At 40.7% G+C, this 22,107-nt stretch overlaps 2 protein-coding genes and 2 non-coding genes across 5 annotated transcripts in view; 2 read left to right on the top strand and 2 right to left on the bottom strand.

Annotated features, from left to right (window-relative positions):
- LOC117257342 (protein kinase C delta type-like) overlaps nt 1–5,149 on the bottom strand; it is a 29,940-nt gene extending 24,791 nt beyond the window's left edge. The window contains exon 1 of the mRNA XM_033627494.2: nt 4,933–5,149. The gene's annotated coding sequence lies outside the window, so the exon portion shown is untranslated. The remainder of the gene's footprint in view (nt 1–4,932) is intronic.
- An 8,451-nt stretch (nt 5,150–13,600) lies between these two features.
- fgd5a (FYVE, RhoGEF and PH domain containing 5a) overlaps nt 13,601–22,107 on the bottom strand; it is a 45,663-nt gene continuing 37,156 nt past the window's right edge. The window contains exons 16-21 of one of the 2 annotated variants that reach the window (XM_033627111.2): nt 21,556–21,693; nt 21,128–21,230; nt 20,866–21,002; nt 17,424–17,552; nt 16,884–17,038; nt 13,601–15,834 (exon numbers count right to left, since the gene is read on the bottom strand). In XM_033627111.2, the coding sequence (XP_033483002.2) occupies nt 15,798–15,834; nt 16,884–17,038; nt 17,424–17,552; nt 20,866–21,002; nt 21,128–21,230; nt 21,556–21,693 (699 nt within the window). In that variant the 3' untranslated portion in view covers nt 13,601–15,797. The remainder of the gene's footprint in view (nt 15,835–16,883; nt 17,039–17,423; nt 17,553–20,865; nt 21,003–21,127; nt 21,231–21,555; nt 21,694–22,107) is intronic. The other variant, XM_033627112.2, reaches the window with a different exon arrangement.
- trnae-cuc (transfer RNA glutamic acid (anticodon CUC)) lies at nt 16,739–16,810 on the top strand. Its single transcript has one exon. It is a non-coding gene; the product is annotated as a tRNA-Glu (tRNA).
- Nucleotides 20,067–20,138, top strand: trnae-cuc (transfer RNA glutamic acid (anticodon CUC)). The gene has a single exon. It is a non-coding gene; the product is annotated as a tRNA-Glu (tRNA).

The following is a 22,107-nucleotide window of genomic DNA, read 5'->3' as shown; positions in this document are numbered from 1 at the left end:
CACTATACAGATGATGTCTGGGGATACACCAACACCTAAACCTCTTTCTCTTGCACATACAGTACATTCACACAGCGATCAGGACAAAGTAGGACAGCACAGAAAAGTGAGTGAGATATGCAGAATGAGACCAGAGCTGAGGTTGCTGGTTCAAGGTCAGAGTCAGATGTGATACATTTACAGTGATACAATTTCACTCTGTGCCTTGAATTAACCTAACACCAAACCAAACCAACACAAGGTGTTAATAACTGCTTATTGGATGTTAAGAGTGACAGTACACGTGGACACAAACTTAAGAGTAGCTGAAAACCTCTTCTGATTTTCCCTTCCTCTTGAGTATCACTGAGCTCTTTGGCACAGAGTCAAACCTGCTATACCAGCATGGAATCAATCCTGCCACTGTGTGTGTGGGTGTGTCATCTCTCCACATGCATTAAGAGCGGTGTCCATTTCTGCCTCACTCACAGTTCACAAAGCCTCGGTTAGAAGACAAAACAGCATCTGAGCAAGGAGAGCCAAGCAGGATAACACAATGAGGAGTGTGTGTGGGGAAGACAGAGAGGGGGGGGGCTGGGGCTGTCAAGGGCAAGTGATGAGCCAAACTATTATCACACAAAGCTGATTTAGCAAATTTGTGCCAAACGCCGATGTTTGTGTGAGTGTCTGTGCATGTGTGTGTGTGTAGTAGATACTAGGCCTTGCATATTCCGTGACATATAAAACAAAATGTATACACAGTTTTGGTGATGCTGGTGCTAAATATTATCAAATATATTTCTTTTGACACCACCTGAGTCTGATGTCAATACCAAAATAAACTTTGTCGAGTATAACTACACTATAACTACACTACATGAAACAAACCTCGGTTTCTGAAATAATTCTAATTCCTTGACTGCATTAATGTTGAATAGTGTCTCATCAGAAACAGCAGTAACTTTTTGAAGCTGACTTCAGATGATAAGAATTTTGCTCTTTGCTCACCGCAAGGTAGGGCGCAGAGCGTAGCACAAATGGTTGCAGAGTCAATGTGCAGCGCAGGTGTATGTCATCAAAAACTGTGCAAGGAAGCTAAGCAAACTTTAGCATTGGATTTAGGTTCCATGCCTATTCAAAAACCTGACAGCCCCCTCTGACTCCTGACATTTTGCCATGCATTATTACTTTTCCCCTGGCGAGATTGAGATATGTTATAAATGTTGTGCTATAGAGTCCAGGGAACTTGGGAAGGATGTTTTCTTCCATCACTTTCGACCCACCCTGCTTGCACGTGTCACTTCTGGCTACGCCACATGCAACTGTTTTGTCAGTTGTGCTTTGAAAGGTCAGCGGCAACCAAGGTCAAAGTTTAAGTGCAACGCTTGGTGGCAATTTTGAGCAGCATGCCATGCCAAGGATAGCACTTCAGTCTAGCTGGGCGCCACTGCTCTCTCCATAAGAAAACAATGGCACAGCCAGTGCAGAGCACTTTTACCACTGATCATCCGTGGGCAGTTCAAAGTTTAAATCTGTAAATATCTGATTGAAACAGATAGAGTATTCATGACAAGTGTCTCGTTGATAGTTTTTGACTTTTCGCTTGCCATATCTATTGAAACTTACCTGACTCTGCCATCCTGTCTTAAAGTACATGATCAATTATTCATGCACTCAATACAGCTTAATATCAGTCTAAATCTTATGAGTCAGACATGCTTTTATATGTGTGTGGTACTATCAAAGGACAGTGCTGCATGAGCAACTCCTCACTGAGCAGATGTCCCAACTGTGTCCTCCAAGCAGCTCATGAAGCCGCAAGCCAATATTGACACACCAGTAACTGCAGGCAGATGCAGGCAGATAGTGTTACCTGCACTCACAAAGCTGCATTGGCTTCAGAAGATAACAACAGGACACAGAGTCTTGCCACAAAGGCAGAACTGTGGTGTGGTGTGTGACACAAGACTTTCGCAAGCGGTGGAAGAAATATTTCAAAATAGGATAATGTGTTTAGTGTACCTGCGGAGCTGACGTGTCACGTCAGCTACTGTGGACTCACAAGGCTTTGTTGTTTACAGCCACAAGAATGCAGGGAAGTCTTCACACAGAGACTTATTGAGTCACCCTACTGACACATGGAACTTCTTTTTGTTGCCCCAAATGCATTCTTCTCATTGTGTTTTACATCTGGCCTGCTTCTCAATCATTGACTTCACATAGAAAAAGGTGATGAAGGGTACTTGGGGATTATGTGATGGAAATTCTTGTTGCTTCACCTGAGTGCAATGAAGGGAAGGACCTTTGGTATAGCCAGCTCATGGACTTTAGTCTCAGCTGAACAATGTAAACCAGCTCCAGTTCAATTTAGACAACAGGACTGCATCTATGATCATTATCAATTAATCTAGCCATTATTTTCTAGATTTAGCATTTTGTCAACAAAATGTTAGAAAATGGTGAAAAATGCCCTGTGTAATTTCTCAGAGCCTGAAGTTACATCTTTGAATAGTATTATTTATTCAACCAAAAGTGCAGAAATCCAAAGCTTTTCGGTTTATAATTGTGTATGACCAAAAACCATCATATTCTCACAGACAGGAAGCATGAAACCAGCAAATGTTTGGCTGTTTTGCTTAACAAAATTACCTGAACGATTATTTGATTATCAAAATAGTTGGCGATTAATTTTCTGTCGATCAACTAATTGACTCATCGTTGCAGCTCCAGACCAACGTCAGCAAAGTGCTGTTGGTCATCATCTGTATTGTGTTTTTAATGACTGTGACACTGTCATCTTTCTGTCAAACCTAAACCAAAGGGTGAAACCTGGCATTCAATTCAAGTTAAGTCAGTTTATACTCAATTAATTTGCATTTTAGCTTCAAGAAATTAGAGTTATATCCACATTTTATGACTACATGTTCAGTAGTGCTGCAACTAACAATTATTTTCACTGTCGAATAATCTGTTGATTATTTTCCCAAGCATGTAAGATAACTATCTAGTGGCAGATGCAAAAACGACAAATGACCTTATCTCATGGATGTATAAAGACAACTGGATACATTGCTGGAGGTGAGACCCCGTTCATTCCTATGAAAGTTGCTCAGTGGCACATGAAGCCAAAAAAGCTCCAAGGTATGAAATCACCTGAATCTTCCGCACTTTGGGACCCACGGAGCAAGCACACTAGAGACTGACGCCGGCCAAGCACAGCCGAACACGGCTGAGCAGCAAACCTCAGCTAGCCAAGCAGCTGACTTCCAGTTAAGCCCTCCACTTACAGGAATGGCAATAAAATGATTTGATTGCATGAGTCTGCTAGGCTGTGGAAATGTTATTGGAACTAACGGATCAAATAATCTCAATAGTAAAATGAGTAATTTCTCAGGGGTTGTGCAAGTCTATGGGGAAAATTTCTTTTTAGGCCCTATCTAGAGCCAGTGATTGGTTTGTCCGTTCTAGGCTACCATAGAAACAACCTGGTGGACTCCACGGAAGGGGACCCCCTAAGTATGTAGATAAAAATGGCTCATTCTTAGGTAATGAAAACACAACTGTTCTTATTTTCAGGTGATTTTATACTAATGAAAACACTGTTTTGAGCATTATAGTCAATTACTGCCAATGTGTCCCCCTAAATCCTACACAGTGGATCTTTAAATATCAAATAATTGCTGAATAATTTAATAGTTGACATCTAGTTGATTAACTGATTGATCATTGCAGCTCTTATGTACAGTAAATCTGTGGTTCCCAACTGGTCCAGCCACAGGGTCCAGATTTCGCCAAAGTCATTATTTCAAGGTCCAAACAGTTGAATACATTCAGCGTCATACTTGCGTTCGGCTATTGAGCTAGGTTTCTGTCAGTTATTTACTCACTCTGCAGCAGGAAAGGGCTCGTCAAAATAGAAACTCTGTGCTGGAAATTCACTGTACTTCAAAGTCAAGTTTGATTTTAACAAACATGACATATTTCCAAGTCACTTGCGGTCCATTCAGAAAGGACATGCAATCCACTTTTGGACAGCGACCCACCAGTTGGGAACCACTACAGTAAATCATATTGATGTGTATTAGATGTAGGCTAACAATCAGCAGTTACACAGTGTATACAATTTGTGGGACTCACTCAAGCGCGTTTTTACAGACCCTCTTAGTGCTGCTTTTTTGTTAGTTTACCTTTAAACACCCAGGTTGAAGTTTTTAAGAGGTGAATTTGAGCACAGACAGAGAAATAGTGTAACATGTAAATATGATGTTTACTTGCTCACATGAACTATTAAGGGGTTTAACCACCCCAGTAAGGGACACTTGGGGCGTAGAGTTAAAGTGTTAGAAAGGGAAACTTGTCCTCTAATGAATGGAAACTTTTAAAAGGGCTAAAGTGCTTAAGTTAACTAAATGTTTTCCTGGTTTGTGCTAATGCTGCTGGTCGTTAGCATAATAGTGAACGCTACCCTTTAGCCCCATTTATATTTTCCATTAACGTTAGCTAGCTACATCACTGAAGCAGACCCTCTGTTGCCATAGGATACAACACTTCACTGCAGGAATGTATGGAGCTAACAAACGGGCTTTTCTGTGGTGTACCGAGTAAAGTTTCCCCAGTATCAGTAGAAAGGGAGACAAGTTCAGTTTTGTTACACTAACCGGACCTGCAAGCACTGAAACATGGCTTAACTTACGTAACTACAACTGTAACACGGCGACAGACAGAGGGAGTTATTCCGCGACAGCAGCTCCTCTCACAGTCCTTTTACTTTTACTACTGATGTCAACCAGCTTTGCTCTTCTATCATAAGACAAAACATCAGCTAAAGCCCACATTAAAGAGTCTTTACAACTCTGCAGGCAACAAAGTGCTGTTGTCCCAACTGTCAAACCATACCAAGTCTTTCTCCAGCCACAAAGAAGTTTAACCGCTTCTCAAGAAACTGTGACTTACCTCTTCCGCTGAGCTGGACACTGTCTTCTTGTTTGTCGCGAGTTTTTACCGGGTTTGCTTCTTAAACAGCGGCTTCACCGACTGTTCGGCTCCAGAAATCTTCAGCGGTGTTTAAGGAAGTGCTGAAGTCGGTTGCTGTTAACTCAGGCTGTCTCTGTCCTTCAGTGTGTCTGTCTGTCTCTCAACTGCTGCGGCTCTGTGGCAGCGCGCGAGCTGCAGAGGAGTGAATGCGTGACGTCAACCAGGTGAATTCCCAAAGATACACACACACAAACACACACAGAAGTGAGACTATAGTTTGGAAGAGACACACAAAGTTAAACAAATAGAGCTGAGGATTATTCCAAAAGACTATGTATTCATTTGTGTATTATTATACTCCACATTCAGGCGTTGGCACTGGTGAGACTGGATTGACAACATCGGAAACCTGATATTTTACATTGGAAGTTGGCTCCTCTTAACCACTGTATCATGAATACGGGAGAGCGGGGCACAACCTAACACATCTCTGCTACAAATAAACAGTTTTTCCCCCTAGAACTTACCTTTCTTCAACAATTGCACTGAGAAGTGGTGGAAGTGATTTGTCACAATATACCCCATGGGCGGGCTTATTTGTAACAGGCAGGGTTAAGCAGGATTTATACTCATGTGGCAGACCCTACATTTACTATGCATGTCGCCTTGCCCTTCTGAGCATTTATACTTGAGCTGGTGTGCCTGGGTCACTCTGCAGTTGCACCTCCTAAACACTAGTCAGCGGCGGAGTTTCTATGAAGTGCTGTAAAATTTAGTTGATTCAAACACACCCAAAACATACATTAAATACACATTAAACATGGCTTGATAGAGACAATTTCAAACACAAGTACACAAGTCAGCTTTACTATAACTAAAGTACTTGTCTTTATCTGGACACATTTTCCCCACAAATACAACATGCTAATGTTATAAGCACAAGCCTACGGAATTTTACATTATATAAATTTGCCTCGCAGCTAGCAGACTTTTCCTCTACTCATATGAAGCTAGGGACAATAGCAACATTTAACAAAGGTAATGGTACATAATTTGGCGCTGTTACAACTCACAGGGTTCACTGACAAAAAAATTGTCTTATACTACATGTTTTACAAACAAATATGTCATGCTAACGTTATTAGCACAAGCCTATGACATTTTACATTGTATAAATTAGCCTAGCGGCCACCGACCTTTTCCTCTTCTCAGGGACAACAGCAACATTTAACCAAAGTAACGGTACACTTCGACTCCATTACAACTCACAAGGCTCACTGACAAAACAACTGTCTTATACTAAACACGTTTTCCAAAAAATACAACATGCTAACGTTATTAGCACAAGCCTATGACATTTTACATTGCATAAATTAGCCTAGCCTAGCAAGATTTCCTCTACTCACATGAAGCAAGGATAAATCCCGAAGTATAAATCCCTGAAGGATAAATCACACACAAGACTTAAAATGCTATTTTTGTGGAGGCTTTTTTTGTCTTCATGATTTATTGTTTCTTATCTGTGAAATAAAAGTAAATGAAAGCTTCGGTTCCACTGAGGGAAATGGTTTCAGCTTACAAAAATAAAGAGGAGGTCTGCGTCACCGCAATGTGTAGCTACATTTCTGTAAAGGTGCACATCAGGCTACGGCGTAGGTTAAAGCGTGGGCTCCATGTCAACACAGAAACTAAGCCATAGCTACGGCGTCAATTCAACGCAGACCTATAAATTCCGCCTTAGTTGTAACACTTGCTGCAAAAGTCTGTTTAACACAGTTAATTCAATACTACCTCATTCTATTTATATACTATAGGTCTCCATCTACGTCAGGGGAAAGATAGGTATCCCTACAGGTATCCATCCATCTGTTAACCTATCATTGATATTCAATGATAGTTAGGTTGTGCCCTGTGCTCCCCTAATGCTGAATCTTCTAAGGACTCGGTTTGTCTCGTAAAACCTTGCCCTGAACTTGACATTGTTTCAGACATGAAATCAGTTTTTGAAACACAAATGTGACTCTGCAGCAGCTGAACATTGAGTGTTAATGTTCCCCAACATTTTTTAGTAAAAAAGAAAAGAACAGAAAAGAATAAGGCAAGAGAACCAGCAAACCAGGAAATCAATGCAATGTGTGGATACACAACTGGTCTGGTCTGTCTTTCTTTCCATGTGTCTCTGTTACACACACACACAGGTTGAGAGAGAATACAGTTTGTGGGCTGATCCAAACCGCCATGCATTTCCATACTGGCCCTGCCCACATCACCTCCACACAAGGCAAAGCACAGAGATCCATGTAGTGCTGAGTCATCAGCCCCCACCCACCAAAACTGTATGACTATAAGAAAGAATGGACCAGTAAATTTAGACTGCCTGTCTCAACTCCTAAAGAGCTATTTATAGCTCTGTGAAAAGGGTACAACAGGTGACGGGGTGTGAATGCTGATAGAGATTAGTAAGACTATGGAGTTACTCATCGCCTCATCACCACCACAAACATTCAGAGCATGGGACAACAAGTCAGCTGAAGGACAATAGATTTTACACAAACAATCTCCCACCCCTCAAAGAGCTTTGGCATCTGGGCACAATTGCCATCACTTTAAGATCACTCAAAACTATAATTTGTGGTTGTGACAAGGAGTAGTATGACATCCCCACTAACTCAAAAGATTCTAACAATTGCACCAACCACAAAAAAACCATAAAGCCCATGACAGGAAACGTGACTTTTTCCATTACTACCACTTCCTGGAAAACTGTCCCCGATGACCTCATGCTGTACCAGTAGTTGTAAATAATAATTCCATGCAATAAAACTATCACAGACTTTCGATCAGTGACCCCTGCCTGCCACTCCCATCAAATAAACCAGCCTCTGGCTTTCCCAACTGATATCCATTGGATTTGCACTGGAGTGACCCCTCCCTGTGCTCTGTCCCGCCCAGCGTTCTCGTTCAACAGGAACTATATGAGATTGGGGAAACAAGATTTTCTCCTCAACATGAGCAAGCAAGAAAGATTCTGTCCCTGTCATGACCCTTTGAAGGAAGAAGGGTGCATAGTTTTCTGGTATCACAAGTTAAGTGTCTCTCTGACACAAAATTACCCCTTTCAGCTTAAAGTGTAAATTAGAGGTAAGAGATCCAGGTTGAGTTAGTTCATTTTGAAAGAGAAAAACCTGACTGTTTTGCATCTCCTTAAGAACACCACTAACATGGCATGACACAGCATATTGTATTAAACTCCTGGCTTCATATTTTCTGTGTAAATTGGACTTGTATCCCGGCAAGGGACCCAGACGGTTCCTGTTGTGATGGCCATTTCTGCCATCCCAGCAGTGCCAGGGCAAACATCAGAGTGAGTAATGAGAGGAACAGACAGAGGGAGGGGGGAGGAGGGGAGGGGGAGGGAGGGATGAAAAAACAATCCCTAAAAAAGGAGAGAAATAGTCCTTTCATCAAGAGACATGCCACAGACTAAACTGTTTTTCTCTATCTGTCCTCATTTACAATTCCTTTTCTTTCTTTAGCTGTTTTCAATCCCTTGCCTTTCACAGCACTCTCTATACGCCTTTTTCAAGTTTCAACGCAGATAACAACATGTTTGTAGACAAAGAGAAGTTCAACTGGTTCTTCCCTCAAATGGCCTTGAGGTGAACCAGACCAGTATTTAGACAGATATAGGGTTGGCCTAGCTCAGACATGGTGACATAATGGTGGTAAAACATTTGGCAAGAGAGGGGGTGCTATCTCTAAAAGCAGCGTAATCTTGCTTTCCTCTTTTAGACACTGGCTAAGTGACGTTTCTCTCAAGTGGTGATAAAAAACATCAGAACATCTACAAGTGTTGATGCAGATAACACACAGAGCTGAAATATCAGCAGGGCTTTGATACATCCTGCTGTGTTGATTATTTTACGCTGTCAGTCACACTTATCCTCTGTTGTCTAACATGTCTTGTGAATAAGGAGCATTAAACAAGAACAAAGATCAGGCAGTAACATTTCCTCCTCAAGCAGCCCTCACCTCAGAGTTTGGTCAGGTGTGTCTACAGTATTGTATCGGATAATGATTTTGAGATGACAGCATGGAAAGTTACTAACCTACCTGCACTCGTTTCACAAAGGCCAGTGGTTCCCAGCCTTTTCTTAAGTGACCTGATTTCTATCATTGAGCAAACTGGACCCCTGACTGAGTGACATATCTTATGGATATTTGTGATTATATTCAATGTATAGCTATAACAGGACAGAACAACTGATTAACTGTGCAATTAACCCAAATAATTAACCAAATAGTGAATGCCATAAGGTGATCTAAAACAAGTGATTTGAATTCATTTTGAGCAGGTTATTTTCTGTGTATACTACATCAGAGATGAGTTTTCCTGATATTTTTCAGAAACCTTTAATACAATTATGAGTCTGTATTATTATTTCTTTTAAGTTATTATTTTAAAAAATCGTACATACTTAATAGACTTTTGGGGGGACAAATTTAGTGTTTTCTTCAGCCCAATGCTCAGCTGTTGTTTTATTTGGTCTTTGATTGTTTTAACTGCATACATTTCTAATGCAAGCGGAGGCTGTTTAGCAGAGTGAAGGCCTGTGAATTTAGTTTGTGTTCAGGTCCTCACCCTGCCCTTAACCAGGGCAGGGTGAGACTTTTTAAAGATTATGTCTTGATAACAATGTGAACTTTTGAAATCTCAAAATAACAATGAAATTACTTAGTTACTTAGTTTTCTTTGCAGAAATGAATAAAATGCTGAGATATAGGCCTACTGTACATATATATATATGTATATATATATATATATATATATATATATATATATATATATATATATATATATATATATATAGTTATTTATTCATTTATTAGGGATGGGGGAAAATCAATACAGCATGATATCATGATATTTTTGAATGGCACACCAAGTATTGATTTTTTTTTTTTACTATATAAATAGTTTATATCACAAATAAATCAGTTGCTTTTTCAGTCTGCTAGATACATTTTTGCTGCATTAAAAATCATTGAAGTGAGATAAACAGACTGAAAACTTGTTGAACATATGTTGACATAGTTTTCAGTTGGGGACAAAATCTGCAGTTCAAAAAATTTAATAAATCGCAATATATTTTATCACACATCGTATTGTGGGGCCTCCTGTGATTCCATCCATCCATTTTTGTAACCCCTTATCCTCTTGAGGGTCGCAGGGGGGCTGGAGCCTATCCCAACTGACATTGGGCGAGAGGCAGGGTACACCCTGGACAGTCACACACACACATTCACACCTATGGGCAATTTTAGAGTCACCAATTAACCTTTCCCCAACCTGCATGTCTTTGGACTGTGGGAGGAAGCCGGAGTACCCAGAGAAAACCCACGCTGACACAGGGAGAACATGCAAACTCTGCACTACACCACCTTTGCCCACACCCCTAATATTTATATATGTTGTTTCTTTTATACACCTCTTTAAATCAAGAAGGCCTTGCAAACCCCGTTAAGCTTTTACAACCCTTACTGGGAGTTGAAACCCCCAGGATGGGACCCAGTGGTCTGACATATTGTCTCGTGAATAGGAGTATTAAACAAGAACAAAGATCAGATGAAACACTTCCCCTTCAAACAACCCTTTACCTCAATCTTTGGTCAGACTACATTATTGCATTGGAAAATGATTTTGAGATGACAGCATGGAAAGCTGCTAACCTGCCTACACTGGTGTCACGTAATCGACCCAACTTGGGAGGAATGGTCCCTTTGTCACTCCAGCATACAGTAGGTATCACTGTCTGATCAGGAGACACAAGTAAAATGTTGGTCAGTTCTTCCAAACGCATCTCACATCATTCATTGAGTCTTCTTCTGCAGCTTTCTAATAAACCTGCCTGTGTAGTGTTGGACTACTGGAATGCGATACAGGCACTGTGTTTCTGTGTGATGGGGATTTGAAACTTTTCCAGCGAGTACAAGGAGAGACTGTCCTTTCACTATTTTTAGAGGTCCTTTTCTTACAATTTGCCGAGACCACAGAAATTGAAGGCTGTCGATTCAAACCTGCCGGGTGGTTACCTAATCACTCTCTGCATCTCTGGTTCCCTGGCTACTAAGGGGAAGGTTTTGTAATGTGTTTTGCATGTGTTAGAGACCATGTGACCGAGTTCACGCTCAAGACAAGAAGTGGAACAAGGTGTCTTTAACTTTCAGGTGCTTGAAGGAAACTTTCCCTGCTTACGACGCCTTTCTCACTTCTCTCTGTCTGTCGGTATTTCAAGTAAGTACTGGGTCACCGACACTCCTGGGATCAAGTATCTAGAGCAACCCCAATCTTCCTATTTTCTTCTGCCTACTTTCTGACTGACACGCAATCACTTCATCTTTACTCATCTAATTGGAGATGATCTTTCAGTCTTGATCTCTGTATCCAGTTACAGTGTCCTCAGCAAACACTCCCCTTCCTTCCCTTCCTTCCTTATTATCAGTATTGACAGACTTTTAAAATTATTAATGAGCAAACCAAATGCCAGTTTTGAATTATCAAAGGACCTTTATTGGCTGATAAATTAAAGCCACATCCCTTTTCTTTTCCTCATCAAGCTCGCACATTGGGCCTGCTCTGGTTAACTCACCGTCATTAATATTGCAGATGTTAAAAAAGAAATAGGCCAAAATGTTTTGTGCTGTTTCTTTGTCTTTAAATATTTATGCTAGCACTGCTTTCCTGGTTGCGGTCCATCACTGTCTGACTTGGTTGTTTTGGCTTGGTGGAACTCTTTGGTATAACTAATTAAGTTATCCGAGATGGCTCGTGTTACGCAGAAGTCTGGCTGTGGCTGGGAAGTGAAAAGCCTGGAAAAAGAAAGGCTCATTGTGGTCTCTACCAGGAGTGGATGGGAACTTGTTTTATATTTGGCCAAATTACATCTGCAACAAGGCAGCAGTTACCAGTAATGATGTGTAATCCCACCGGGTGATACAAATATGTCACCTTAATTTGACCTAAAATTAGAGTGCCTCCCTTGGGTTAATCAGTGTAGAGGAAATTAATGGAATGCAGCATCACTGAATTCTGATCCAGCGTGACATATGCACATTCATTGGCTTGACAGATGCAGTATTTCTTGTTTGTAGTCAGGGCATCGTAGTTCTTTTAAAATAATAATTAGAACTTGACAAGAGCGGACATCACAGCAGGCTGATCTTTTGAATGGATGATGTAAACCAAGGACACGTGGCAGTCACTGACACAACACTGACTACTGCAGGGTGTAAATTGGGACTTTCTGACTGTGTTCCCTGCAACAACTTGAAGTCACTTTCTCTTCCCTGACTTTTCCACGACATAACCTTTTTACACCATAACAAAAAAACAAAAAGCCAAAAAAGAAAGGATGATCAAAGTGCAGTCTTGCAAACTGCTTCCAAAATGAAATTCCAAACATTTCCTGCAAAGTAACACATCAGTCAGCTGAGTTCATTTCAAGTGAAATATTAGATTTAAACGTCAGAGGTATGGCTGGGAAATCACTGCTGTTAAGTTTTCTTTCGTAATATTTCTGCAAGCCACTCTTTTTATGAACAGACTTGAACATTAAGCTCATTTTCAAAATACATCTGTCAAGTGGAGAATTTGTCTTAAACACAGTCTGCAACGATATTGCCCCTTAAAATGCCATCTTTACATACACCAACATTACTCCCAAGCATAAATAATAATTTCATTTCATGCATCTGTGTGTGTGTGTGTGTGTGTGTGTGTATAATTACTTAGTATACTGCAGCATAAGGGGACATCTGGTATCACACCACTACACATATAACAGCATTGTACTCTTTTCTTCTCTCTCTTCCCCCTTCTTGTTTCCTGTTGAAAGCATATGTTTGCAATTCAAGACTGAGTTCAAGTTTCGATTCATTTTCAATTAATGATGTAAAACAGAGCTGTACATATCACACACTAGTAAGTTTGATCTGCAAATGAAAGTTCCATCTCTATAACTGCATCTTATCATCTTAACATCCCCCAACTCCAAGTTGATACTGTGGACAAACCAGGTTCCAATGAGCTCTGTTGGCTTGATGCACTGCTGCCCTCTGCTGGATGAAAGAGGTATTTAACTAAACTGTTTGCCAGTGCCACAAACAATAGGCACACACAGGTGCAGTCTACTCTGTGCTTATTTCAGCATTATTCTGGCATTAATTACTTACAGGGGATGAGTGGAACATGAACACATGTACAATCTAATACAATGCCTCGCAAAAACTGTTCACTGTAACAAACTGTAACAACTGCTTCTGTGAGGCTCATAATTATAGCTGCTGAGATTTGTATCTGTATAAGGTGTATTTCTGTGTGCATTGTTTTCTTTCTAAATTGTATATATTTGAATATACATGTAGGCATAGGGGTTGAGACGAAAGACTGAATAATATGAGCAACTTATGATAAAATACAATCTTGTGTATACAAAATACGGTGTTATATTTACCAAACATATTCAAGGGCTGCTGTACTGGAATGGATATCGTTGTACAAGTGCTTCTGTAACTGTGCATTCAGTTTATAATTTATAATAAACAGATTTGTAAGTAAGAAAAGGCAGCACAGTGAAAGCACACAAAGTAAACTTTTTAAAGGAATTTATTTCTATATGTTTCTATATACATAAACATTTACAATGCACTATATGCAAGAGGTACAATCCATAATTAACACTATAGATATGGCACATAAGAAACAGGTAGAAAAGCTTAACAGTACATGATGAACAAATGTGTGCTTTAGAAATAATGATGTCTGATGGGTGAAGGATCGCATGTAGAACAGCTGCATTCCAAACGGACCAGATAATGCCTTTACGTAGGTTATTTCCAAGGGACAGTTCACCCCAAAATCAAAAATACTATTTTATCATTTTACCTGTAGTGCTGTTTATCAATCTAGATTGTTTTAGTGTGAGTTGCAGAGGAAGGGTGGATCTACTGCTGGCTCATCTAGCACAACTGATGCAGCTAATGTGAAAGCTCAGCTGAAGAGGACGCCATTAATGTTAACATCTCGTGCTGTCACAAGCACGAGCCGCTGGTTCATGAGTAGATGCACGTTTCCTTCTGTGCAGTGATACTCTTGGCAGGTGTAGTTTGTTCGAAAGAAAATAGTTCCTGTATGAAACTGCTCACAACAAGGTCTGTGGATTAGCTTGAGTAACCGGGTCATGATTTCTGTAAAAAGACATTGCTGTTGAGTTTTTCAAATGTATTTTTTGGCACTTTGAGCACTACAAGCCCAGTGCCATCTAGTTCCATTATATTCAAGAGAAGGCAGACATCTCTACGGCTGATATCTCCAACACTCTGCAACTCACACCAAAACAATCTAGATAGTTAAACAGCACTACAGGTAAGAGGAAAAATCTGTTGTATTGATTTTGGGGTGAACTGTCCCTTTAAGAGAAACTATGGATGCTGGGTTATGTTAAAACAGTAGAGAAGAGTGAAACTCCAGTGTCACACTACTGCTGAAGAAATGAGCGGCTCAGATGACTCTTAACACTGGCAGTTTATAGGTAGTATGACGATGGCTTTATTTTTTTTTCCAGCCGTTTCCATAAAGTCCAAGTAGGTAAAGTGTGATTTTATCCAGCAGTGTATACAGCATGAAAAAAGGCATTAATAAAAATGGCACAATAGTATATTCTTATGTTACTGGGCTGTAACTGAATTGTTCAAAAAATACTAGCAGGTTAAAGTATATAAGAGTAGATAAAAAGCTAATGTTATCAAGGTCTCTTCTGTAGACACGACAGTAGTACAGTACTTTGATGATACAAAGACAAACAAGGAGTACAATTTCATTTCAGGCACATTCATCATCAACTGCAAATTGCACTGCATTCAACTGGAAGAAATTAATTGGCACTTCAGAACTGTATGGTGTTTTTTTTTTTTCAAAACCTCCAGATTCAAATACAAAGTGTCTTTGAAAGTGTTCGTCTTTAGAAATACTGAGTGGTTGTCATGCTGAGGGTCATTCCATAGCCTTGTAGATTCAATATAATAGTAAAACTCCACAAGAAATATAATGTACACACACTGGGATGATTAAAATGACCTCTTACCCAGAACATCATGTAACACCATTTCTATACAAACAAATCCTATAATTCACTTCATTATCTGCAGTGTATATTTCACAATATATATTCAGAATACCAAATATCTCTCTAGAATGGTGACCAGTATTTTCCCTTTTACTAGCTGCAAACACTACTATGGAGCAAAGATTGTTTGTGATGTTATACCCATCACAGAACACAGGCTGAGGCTGTCTCACATATAAAAATGAAGGATGTGATGTTCTCCTGCAGAGCCAAAAAAGTGGTTTAATAATCCAGTGGAACCTCAGGTAAAAGACATCAAAATACAGCCAAGAGTTGAACATTTTTTGTGGGATTATCCTTATGAAAAGGTAAAACAGAGGAACTAAAATGTTCTCTTGGATGACGCATTTGATGAATCCAAGCTACTCCTAAAAATCGAAGGCTCCTGTGAACTGGGCTGGATCAGCACATTGGGAATCAAAGGGGTTTCCTTCCTCTTCTCCTTTCCACACACTGTCGTCAGCCACTGTTACCTTCCTACCATTAGGTGGCAGCCTTGCCTAGTGATCACATTGTCACATAATACTCCACAACAGGTCAGATGTGATGAATTCTTACTGATGGTCTGAGTTCAGAAGCAGCAGGTAGCTATGTTGTGCTCCACGGAGGAGTTTCTAGCAGTCACAGACAGCAGGACGTGTTCAGTTCACTGAGCAGGTGCTATAAAACAGTAGCCTCCTCCATTGCATTGACCCACCTGAAAGACAAGAAAAAGCAACATGAGACCTTTTAACACAACACTTAAAGGGGCACGCCACTGGTTTTACAAGACAAAGTCACTTTACTAGTTCCAGACTACTGATTTTACCATGCAGGGAGGGGCTCACAAAAGGATTGTGCAGGTTGCATTATGGGAAATGAAGGATCCAGTTTTTCTGGAGCTTGACTTATACCAAACTTTATGGAAATACAACTCTAAATTTTAAAAACTGATACACACCATTGAAAACCAGTCCCTGCGGGATGTTGCGATTGCAACAACTAATGCAAATTCAGCCAGTATTGCATGAATTCTGCGTGACCTCTGCCCAATCACCCTATCTTTACCACAAATTTGACTATTTAAAATGGGTCAAACCTCACATGACTGTAGAGTTGTAGAGAAGTGCTCGGGACGCAGAGTTACAAAAAAAATGTAATTAAGACACTGTTCCTACATTACATCAAACCTAGTGTAATTTCTTTGTACTTGTTGGGCTACATATACACAGATACCAATATATCTCCAATAATCTACTACTGGCTGACATATCCACTTATTTGTGTTCTGTACTTTAAAACCAGGAAAAGACAACGCTTACGATATTATGTTTTCTAAAATCTAAGATGATATCTAGTCTCATATCATGATATCAGTGTATAATCGATATATTGCCCAACCCTAACACCATAGAGTTAAAACAAAGTCGTGTTTTAGGTCTGGAAAAAAGAGATGATCTCGACAAATTTAGTTTTAACCCATATGGAGGCACTCTCACCATCACGAAGGAGAACAATGTTCTACAAGATGTCATGTAGAACTGTGAGGAAAATGCACAGAGCTGCCTGTCTGCTTCACATACCACACATGTTCTCACACATGCCATTTGCACACTCACAGCTCCCTGGTGGTCTAGTGGTTAGGATTCGGCGCTCTCACCGCCGCGGCCCGGGTTCGATTCCCGGTCAGGGAACAGAGTTTTCATGACTGCTTCAACACCAATACAATAAACCCATATCTCTGCTCATATCAATGAAATACAGTACCTGCGTGCAGTGTGTGGATCGTCGGCCCTGAAGGTGTAGTACAGGGTCTTCTTGTGGTAGAGATGGAACACATTGCTGCTTTCCTCTCCCTCTGGCCTCTCAGTCAGCTTGACAGTGAAGCCCTGCAGAGGTAGACCCTCTGAAGCCACTTTATCCTGAACACAGCAGAGTGAAGACATCAAGCACAGGCATACAGGTTTAAAACAACAAATCTCGCTGTCAGCAGCAGTATGTGGATAACAAGAATTTCATGCCTTAAGAGGAACAAAGCAGTGCACAACACTGTGATGCACACTTGTCAAAAGAAACAGAGAGAGAGCACAGAGAGTCCCGCCATTAGTTGCGTAAAGTGTTCTGCCCAGGAGGGAAGGTTGAGCAGCGGAAATGTGAGTGTTAAATAGTTCTTTGTTGCACTGGTCAGATGTGAAGGAGGAAAAGGATAGACCAAGGTAATGCCTCTGTGATAGAGTGATCATGAGAGTGTGTGTGTGTGTGTGTGAGTGCTTTGGGGCTGGTGTGGGAGACTCTGTGCCCCCTCACCTCACGGGCTGTGAAGGTGTAGAGCACCTTGTCTTTGAGGAGGAACCATAGTCGCTTCCACTTCCTCTTGCTTTTCTTCCGGCGCTGCAGGCTGCCGCTCATGGTGGAGCCCTCCACAGTAAGCGACACCTGATGACAAGCATGACACATTAGATACACACGAGCTTACACTGATGCAGAGACACAGATGGAGGAACTGGATTTGGAATCCTTTGGCAATATTATTGTCCCACAAACTACAAAATGACAGTCTCCACTTTTTCTGACAGTTTAAACAAGAACTGACAGTAAGAACAACAAATCCAATTTTGGTTAAGACTTTCTATGACGCCCATGGTTGTAATGCATTACTGACATATGAATGTGTTTATTTATTTGTGTCACACAGTAGTCTCACAAGCTCCACTTTGTCTTCTGTGAATATGGCCATGATAGATTGAATGAGACATCCTCATTTTCAGCATGTACTAGTCCACTGTAGTTTTGTATGTCATGGGCTCTTAACCAAATGGCCTCTATTGTGAAGCTTAAGTAAAGAGAGTTCCCTGACCAGGAATCGAACCCGGGCCGCGGCGGTGAGAGCGCCGAATCCTAACCACTAGACCACCAGGGACCTGTCGGTGACTACCAAGCCTGTGAACTGGAATTTCAGGCTTGAGTGACAACTGCTACAGATGCTAGTGTATAGAGCAGAGCAGCTGCCTCACTATCTACCTCTCAACTCTTCATTCCTGTCTTTAGGGGTTGCAATAACAGCAATGTAATGCAATCCTGCTCCTGCAATTACTATTTGGGTATCAATTTCTACGTCTCCCTTGTCTATAATACATTATAAATATACGTATAATACATTATAATCTGCTTAAAGCACTTTGATTTATACTACTTTATAACAAAAATCATCTTGTTGAAAGGATCACAGTGTATTACTCTCATAGTTACAGTACATTATAATCATTTTATAATGCATCATAATGTGATTATAGGTGAGTTCCAGTGGTCATCCGAACCAGGTCTGTGTCACCACTGTCTGGGGAGTGTGTGCGCCGATGAATGGTATTTGGCTTTCCCTGTGCCAGCAGGCAGGGAGCTCCGGGAGCTGCCAGTTTGGGGGTAGACAAACACTGGTCATCTTCACACACAGACATGGATGTGGTTCAAAAACACCAAAGTATCCCTTCATATGAAGTAATGAAATTTCTGAGGCACAGGCAGATCACTGAAACTTAAAACACCCAATGACCACTTAGAGTAACACACTACAATGGATTATAAAATTATAATAATATATGAGAACAATAATACTCTGTGATTCTTTCAACAAAGAAAATGTCATTGAGTGACCAGCAATTTTCAAGTCTATGATACTTGAACTTATAAAATCAATATAGAATGCCTTATAATGTGTTTATAAGATTATAATGTATCATAAGTATGTTTATAATGCATTATAGACATGTGAGTCATAAAGAGTGTAAGTAATAAATAAGTAATTACCCAAATAGTAACTGCAGGAGCAGGATTGCATTACTTTTCTGCTTTTGCAGCCCCTGGCGATGGGAGTAAAGGGTGGAGAGGTAGATACTAAACCCAGCTGGCAGCTGTTAAGGTTTACACACTAGCATCTTTAGTGTACAAACACTCTGACAAGTCCCTGGTGGTCTAGTGGTTAGGATTCGGCGCTCTCACCGCCGCGGCCGGGGTTCGATTCCCGGTCAGGGAATATAATCTTTGCACAATTACTTAATAGAAGAGGCCATTTAGGAACCATTGGCATGTAGGACTATAGCAGACAACTATGTGTTCAAAGTGCGGAAGATTTCATTCAAACTAAACTCAAATCAATTGTCACTCACCATCTATCATGACCATATTTACACTGAGAAGAGGAATTTACAGGGCTAATGAAAATGAATTCCTGTTTACATGCAGTCGTGCATACACCCACAAATGTGCTCCAACATGTCATTTGTCATATCAAAAATCATGTGAAAAGGCGATATGAAAAAGTGGTGCTCTGGAGGAATTTTTGACCATTGTTAACAACTCTTGAGTGGTAAAACATGCTTAAATTTAACACCCAAACTGTGTAACAAATGGTGGCAATCAAAAAATTGCTGCAACAACCTATGAGACATAAATGAGCATGAAAATGGCCATCATATACTTCCATCATGATGTTCTAAGCCCTTATACACTCTAAATCTTTAAAATTTGCATAGGCTTTAACCAAAACACAATATTTAGATTCATGACTAGAAAAACTTGACACACAGTGCTGAGCTACATCTTAAATAAATCCTCATGGTCCCAGCTTTCAGGTGATGTATGCCACTTCTGTGTGGGGTATACTGCTGACCTGCTGTCTCCTCGAAAAGATCCCATCTACCCCCGAAAAAGTAATAAAAATTGGTCTGTTTAGGTCACTGAGGGTTATCTAAGTATTTTCAAAACAGTAACTGCAGGAGCAGGTTAGCAGGTTAGCATTATATTTCTGCAACCCCTGACAATAGGAATGAAGGGTAAAGAGGTAGACAGTGAACCCTACTGGCAGCTGCTGTGCTCTACACATTAGCATCTGCGGCAGATCAGCTGTCACACATGCCTGAAATTCCAGTTCACAGGCTTGACTCAATATATAGATCCCTGGTGGTCTAGTGGTTAGGATTCGGCGCTCTCACCGCCGCGGCCCGGGTTCGATTCCCGGTCAGGGAACTTAACTTTAGTCCTCTTTGAGAACTTAATTCAAAAGTCTATGGGGGCCTATGTTCTAAAGTCATGCTATAAGCAAACTGTGGCAGTGACATGTTTGAGCACTGGCCATTCTTGATTCTATTCAGAAATCAAGGGACAAAACCGTAAACAATGGACCTTTTTCACAGCCTTCCCTAAGTGGAATACAGCTATCATTAACCTTATTAAATATACCTGTGCTTTTCATATGACACGTCAAAATGTCTGCTGTGAAAACAAGTCTATTTACAAATCAACATCTTTAGGATACATAGACCGTGTAATCTGTAATTGCATATCATATATTGAAATTAAAAGTTCTCCACAACCCATTGATAAGTCCCTGGTGGTCTAGTGGTTAGGATTCGGCGCTCTCACCGCCGCGGCCCGGGTTCGATTCCCAGTCAGGGAACATTCTTTAGATTAAGCATAGATGGCAGATTATGAAAAGATTTCATAAAGAACCAATGAGATACAGTATAGTACTACAGTGGACTATTAACCAACACATTAAAGTCAAATCAAATCTAACTAGCCTCACTCACCTGTTTGTGTTGAGCATATTTACACTGAGAGGTGGAACTGGAGTTTGTGAGACTAGTGTGTGATACATTGTAATCAAAATTGCCCCAATAAAATGTCAAATTTTGAGGCTAGTCAAATGCATGTTTGAAATGAAAAAGAGGTACAGATGACATGTGTCGTCCACCTGGTTGAGAGAGGAGGTGCTCTTCCTGCTCTTCCACAAATTCGGGGGCTGCAGGCTCTGAAAGACAGCCGAGAGAGGACGGCTGGCCCGGTGAGTCCGAGGGCTGGTGTTACCACACGCCCCCGATATGCTGCCACCTATAGACACACACACACACACACACACACAGTTGATACCATATCAAAGAGGAAGAAGCACATCAACATATATCTCTCCTTCACCAGTCAGACACCAGTGAGACATACAGAAAGTGGAGGTTCACCTCGTTTCCTGAGCTCGGCATAGCAGTGGTCACACACTTTGGCCACCCTGTCTTTGAGGTACTTCAGTGGGTATCTGTTCCTGGAACAAGCGCGGCACACCACCTGCTCAGAGAGACAGAACATACAGAGATTTACATACACAGATAGACAATAACCAGTTTCAGTGGGCTATCTTGACTTGACTAATATATTTGTCCCAAAAGAGGAAACTAGCATTCGCATAGAATGACCAAAAGCACTACATCAAAAATGAATGAACCTAGGACAATGAGTTTATTAGATTCAAAACAATTTCCTACAACTGGTAACTCTAGTCCAGGTCAATTAAAACTCTCCTGAAACTTGACATCCAGTACAGTGAAACAAAACAGTAGTACAAGTCAACAGCTACTAGTCAAAGTAGTGTTTGCAGTTCTGTGCATCTGACCTTGCCACAAGCGTTGCAGTGGTGTCGTCTCAGTGTGAGGCTGAAGTCAGTGGTGCAGTTCATGCACATCATCACATGAGAAACTGGCACCAGTACAGGGGCAGCCTCACCAAGGGCCATCCACAACTTCTCACGGGCCTGTGGACACATATGATATGTTAAACACCAAAACTACTGCACCTCTGTCAGTCCTGGAAGAGGGATTGCCCCTCAGTTGCTCTTCCTGAGGTTTCTATCATTTTTTCCCATCGAAGGATTTTCTGGGGGGAGTTTTTCCTTATCCACTGTGAGGGTCCAAGGATATTCTGTGTTTTGGCCTGTCTATAACTAATCTGTAACTCAACTAAATCTTCCACTAGTCCTGACTTAATAAACAGTCCCTTAGTGTTTTTCTTGAATCTACTTTATAATACATTTTTACAAAACAACAGCTTTATGTTGCTCATGTACAGTACAGGCCAAAAGTTTGGACACACCTTCTCATTCAATGCGTTTTCTTTATTTTCATGACTATTTACATTGTAGATTCTCACTGAAGGCATCAAAACTATG

This window comes from Epinephelus lanceolatus, chromosome 1 (genome assembly GCF_041903045.1).
Source record: "Epinephelus lanceolatus isolate andai-2023 chromosome 1, ASM4190304v1, whole genome shotgun sequence".
Classification (NCBI taxonomy): domain Eukaryota; kingdom Metazoa; phylum Chordata; class Actinopteri; order Perciformes; family Serranidae; genus Epinephelus; species Epinephelus lanceolatus.
Note: the sequence above shows the minus strand (reverse complement) of the source record. Positions and strands in the feature narration are given on the sequence as shown.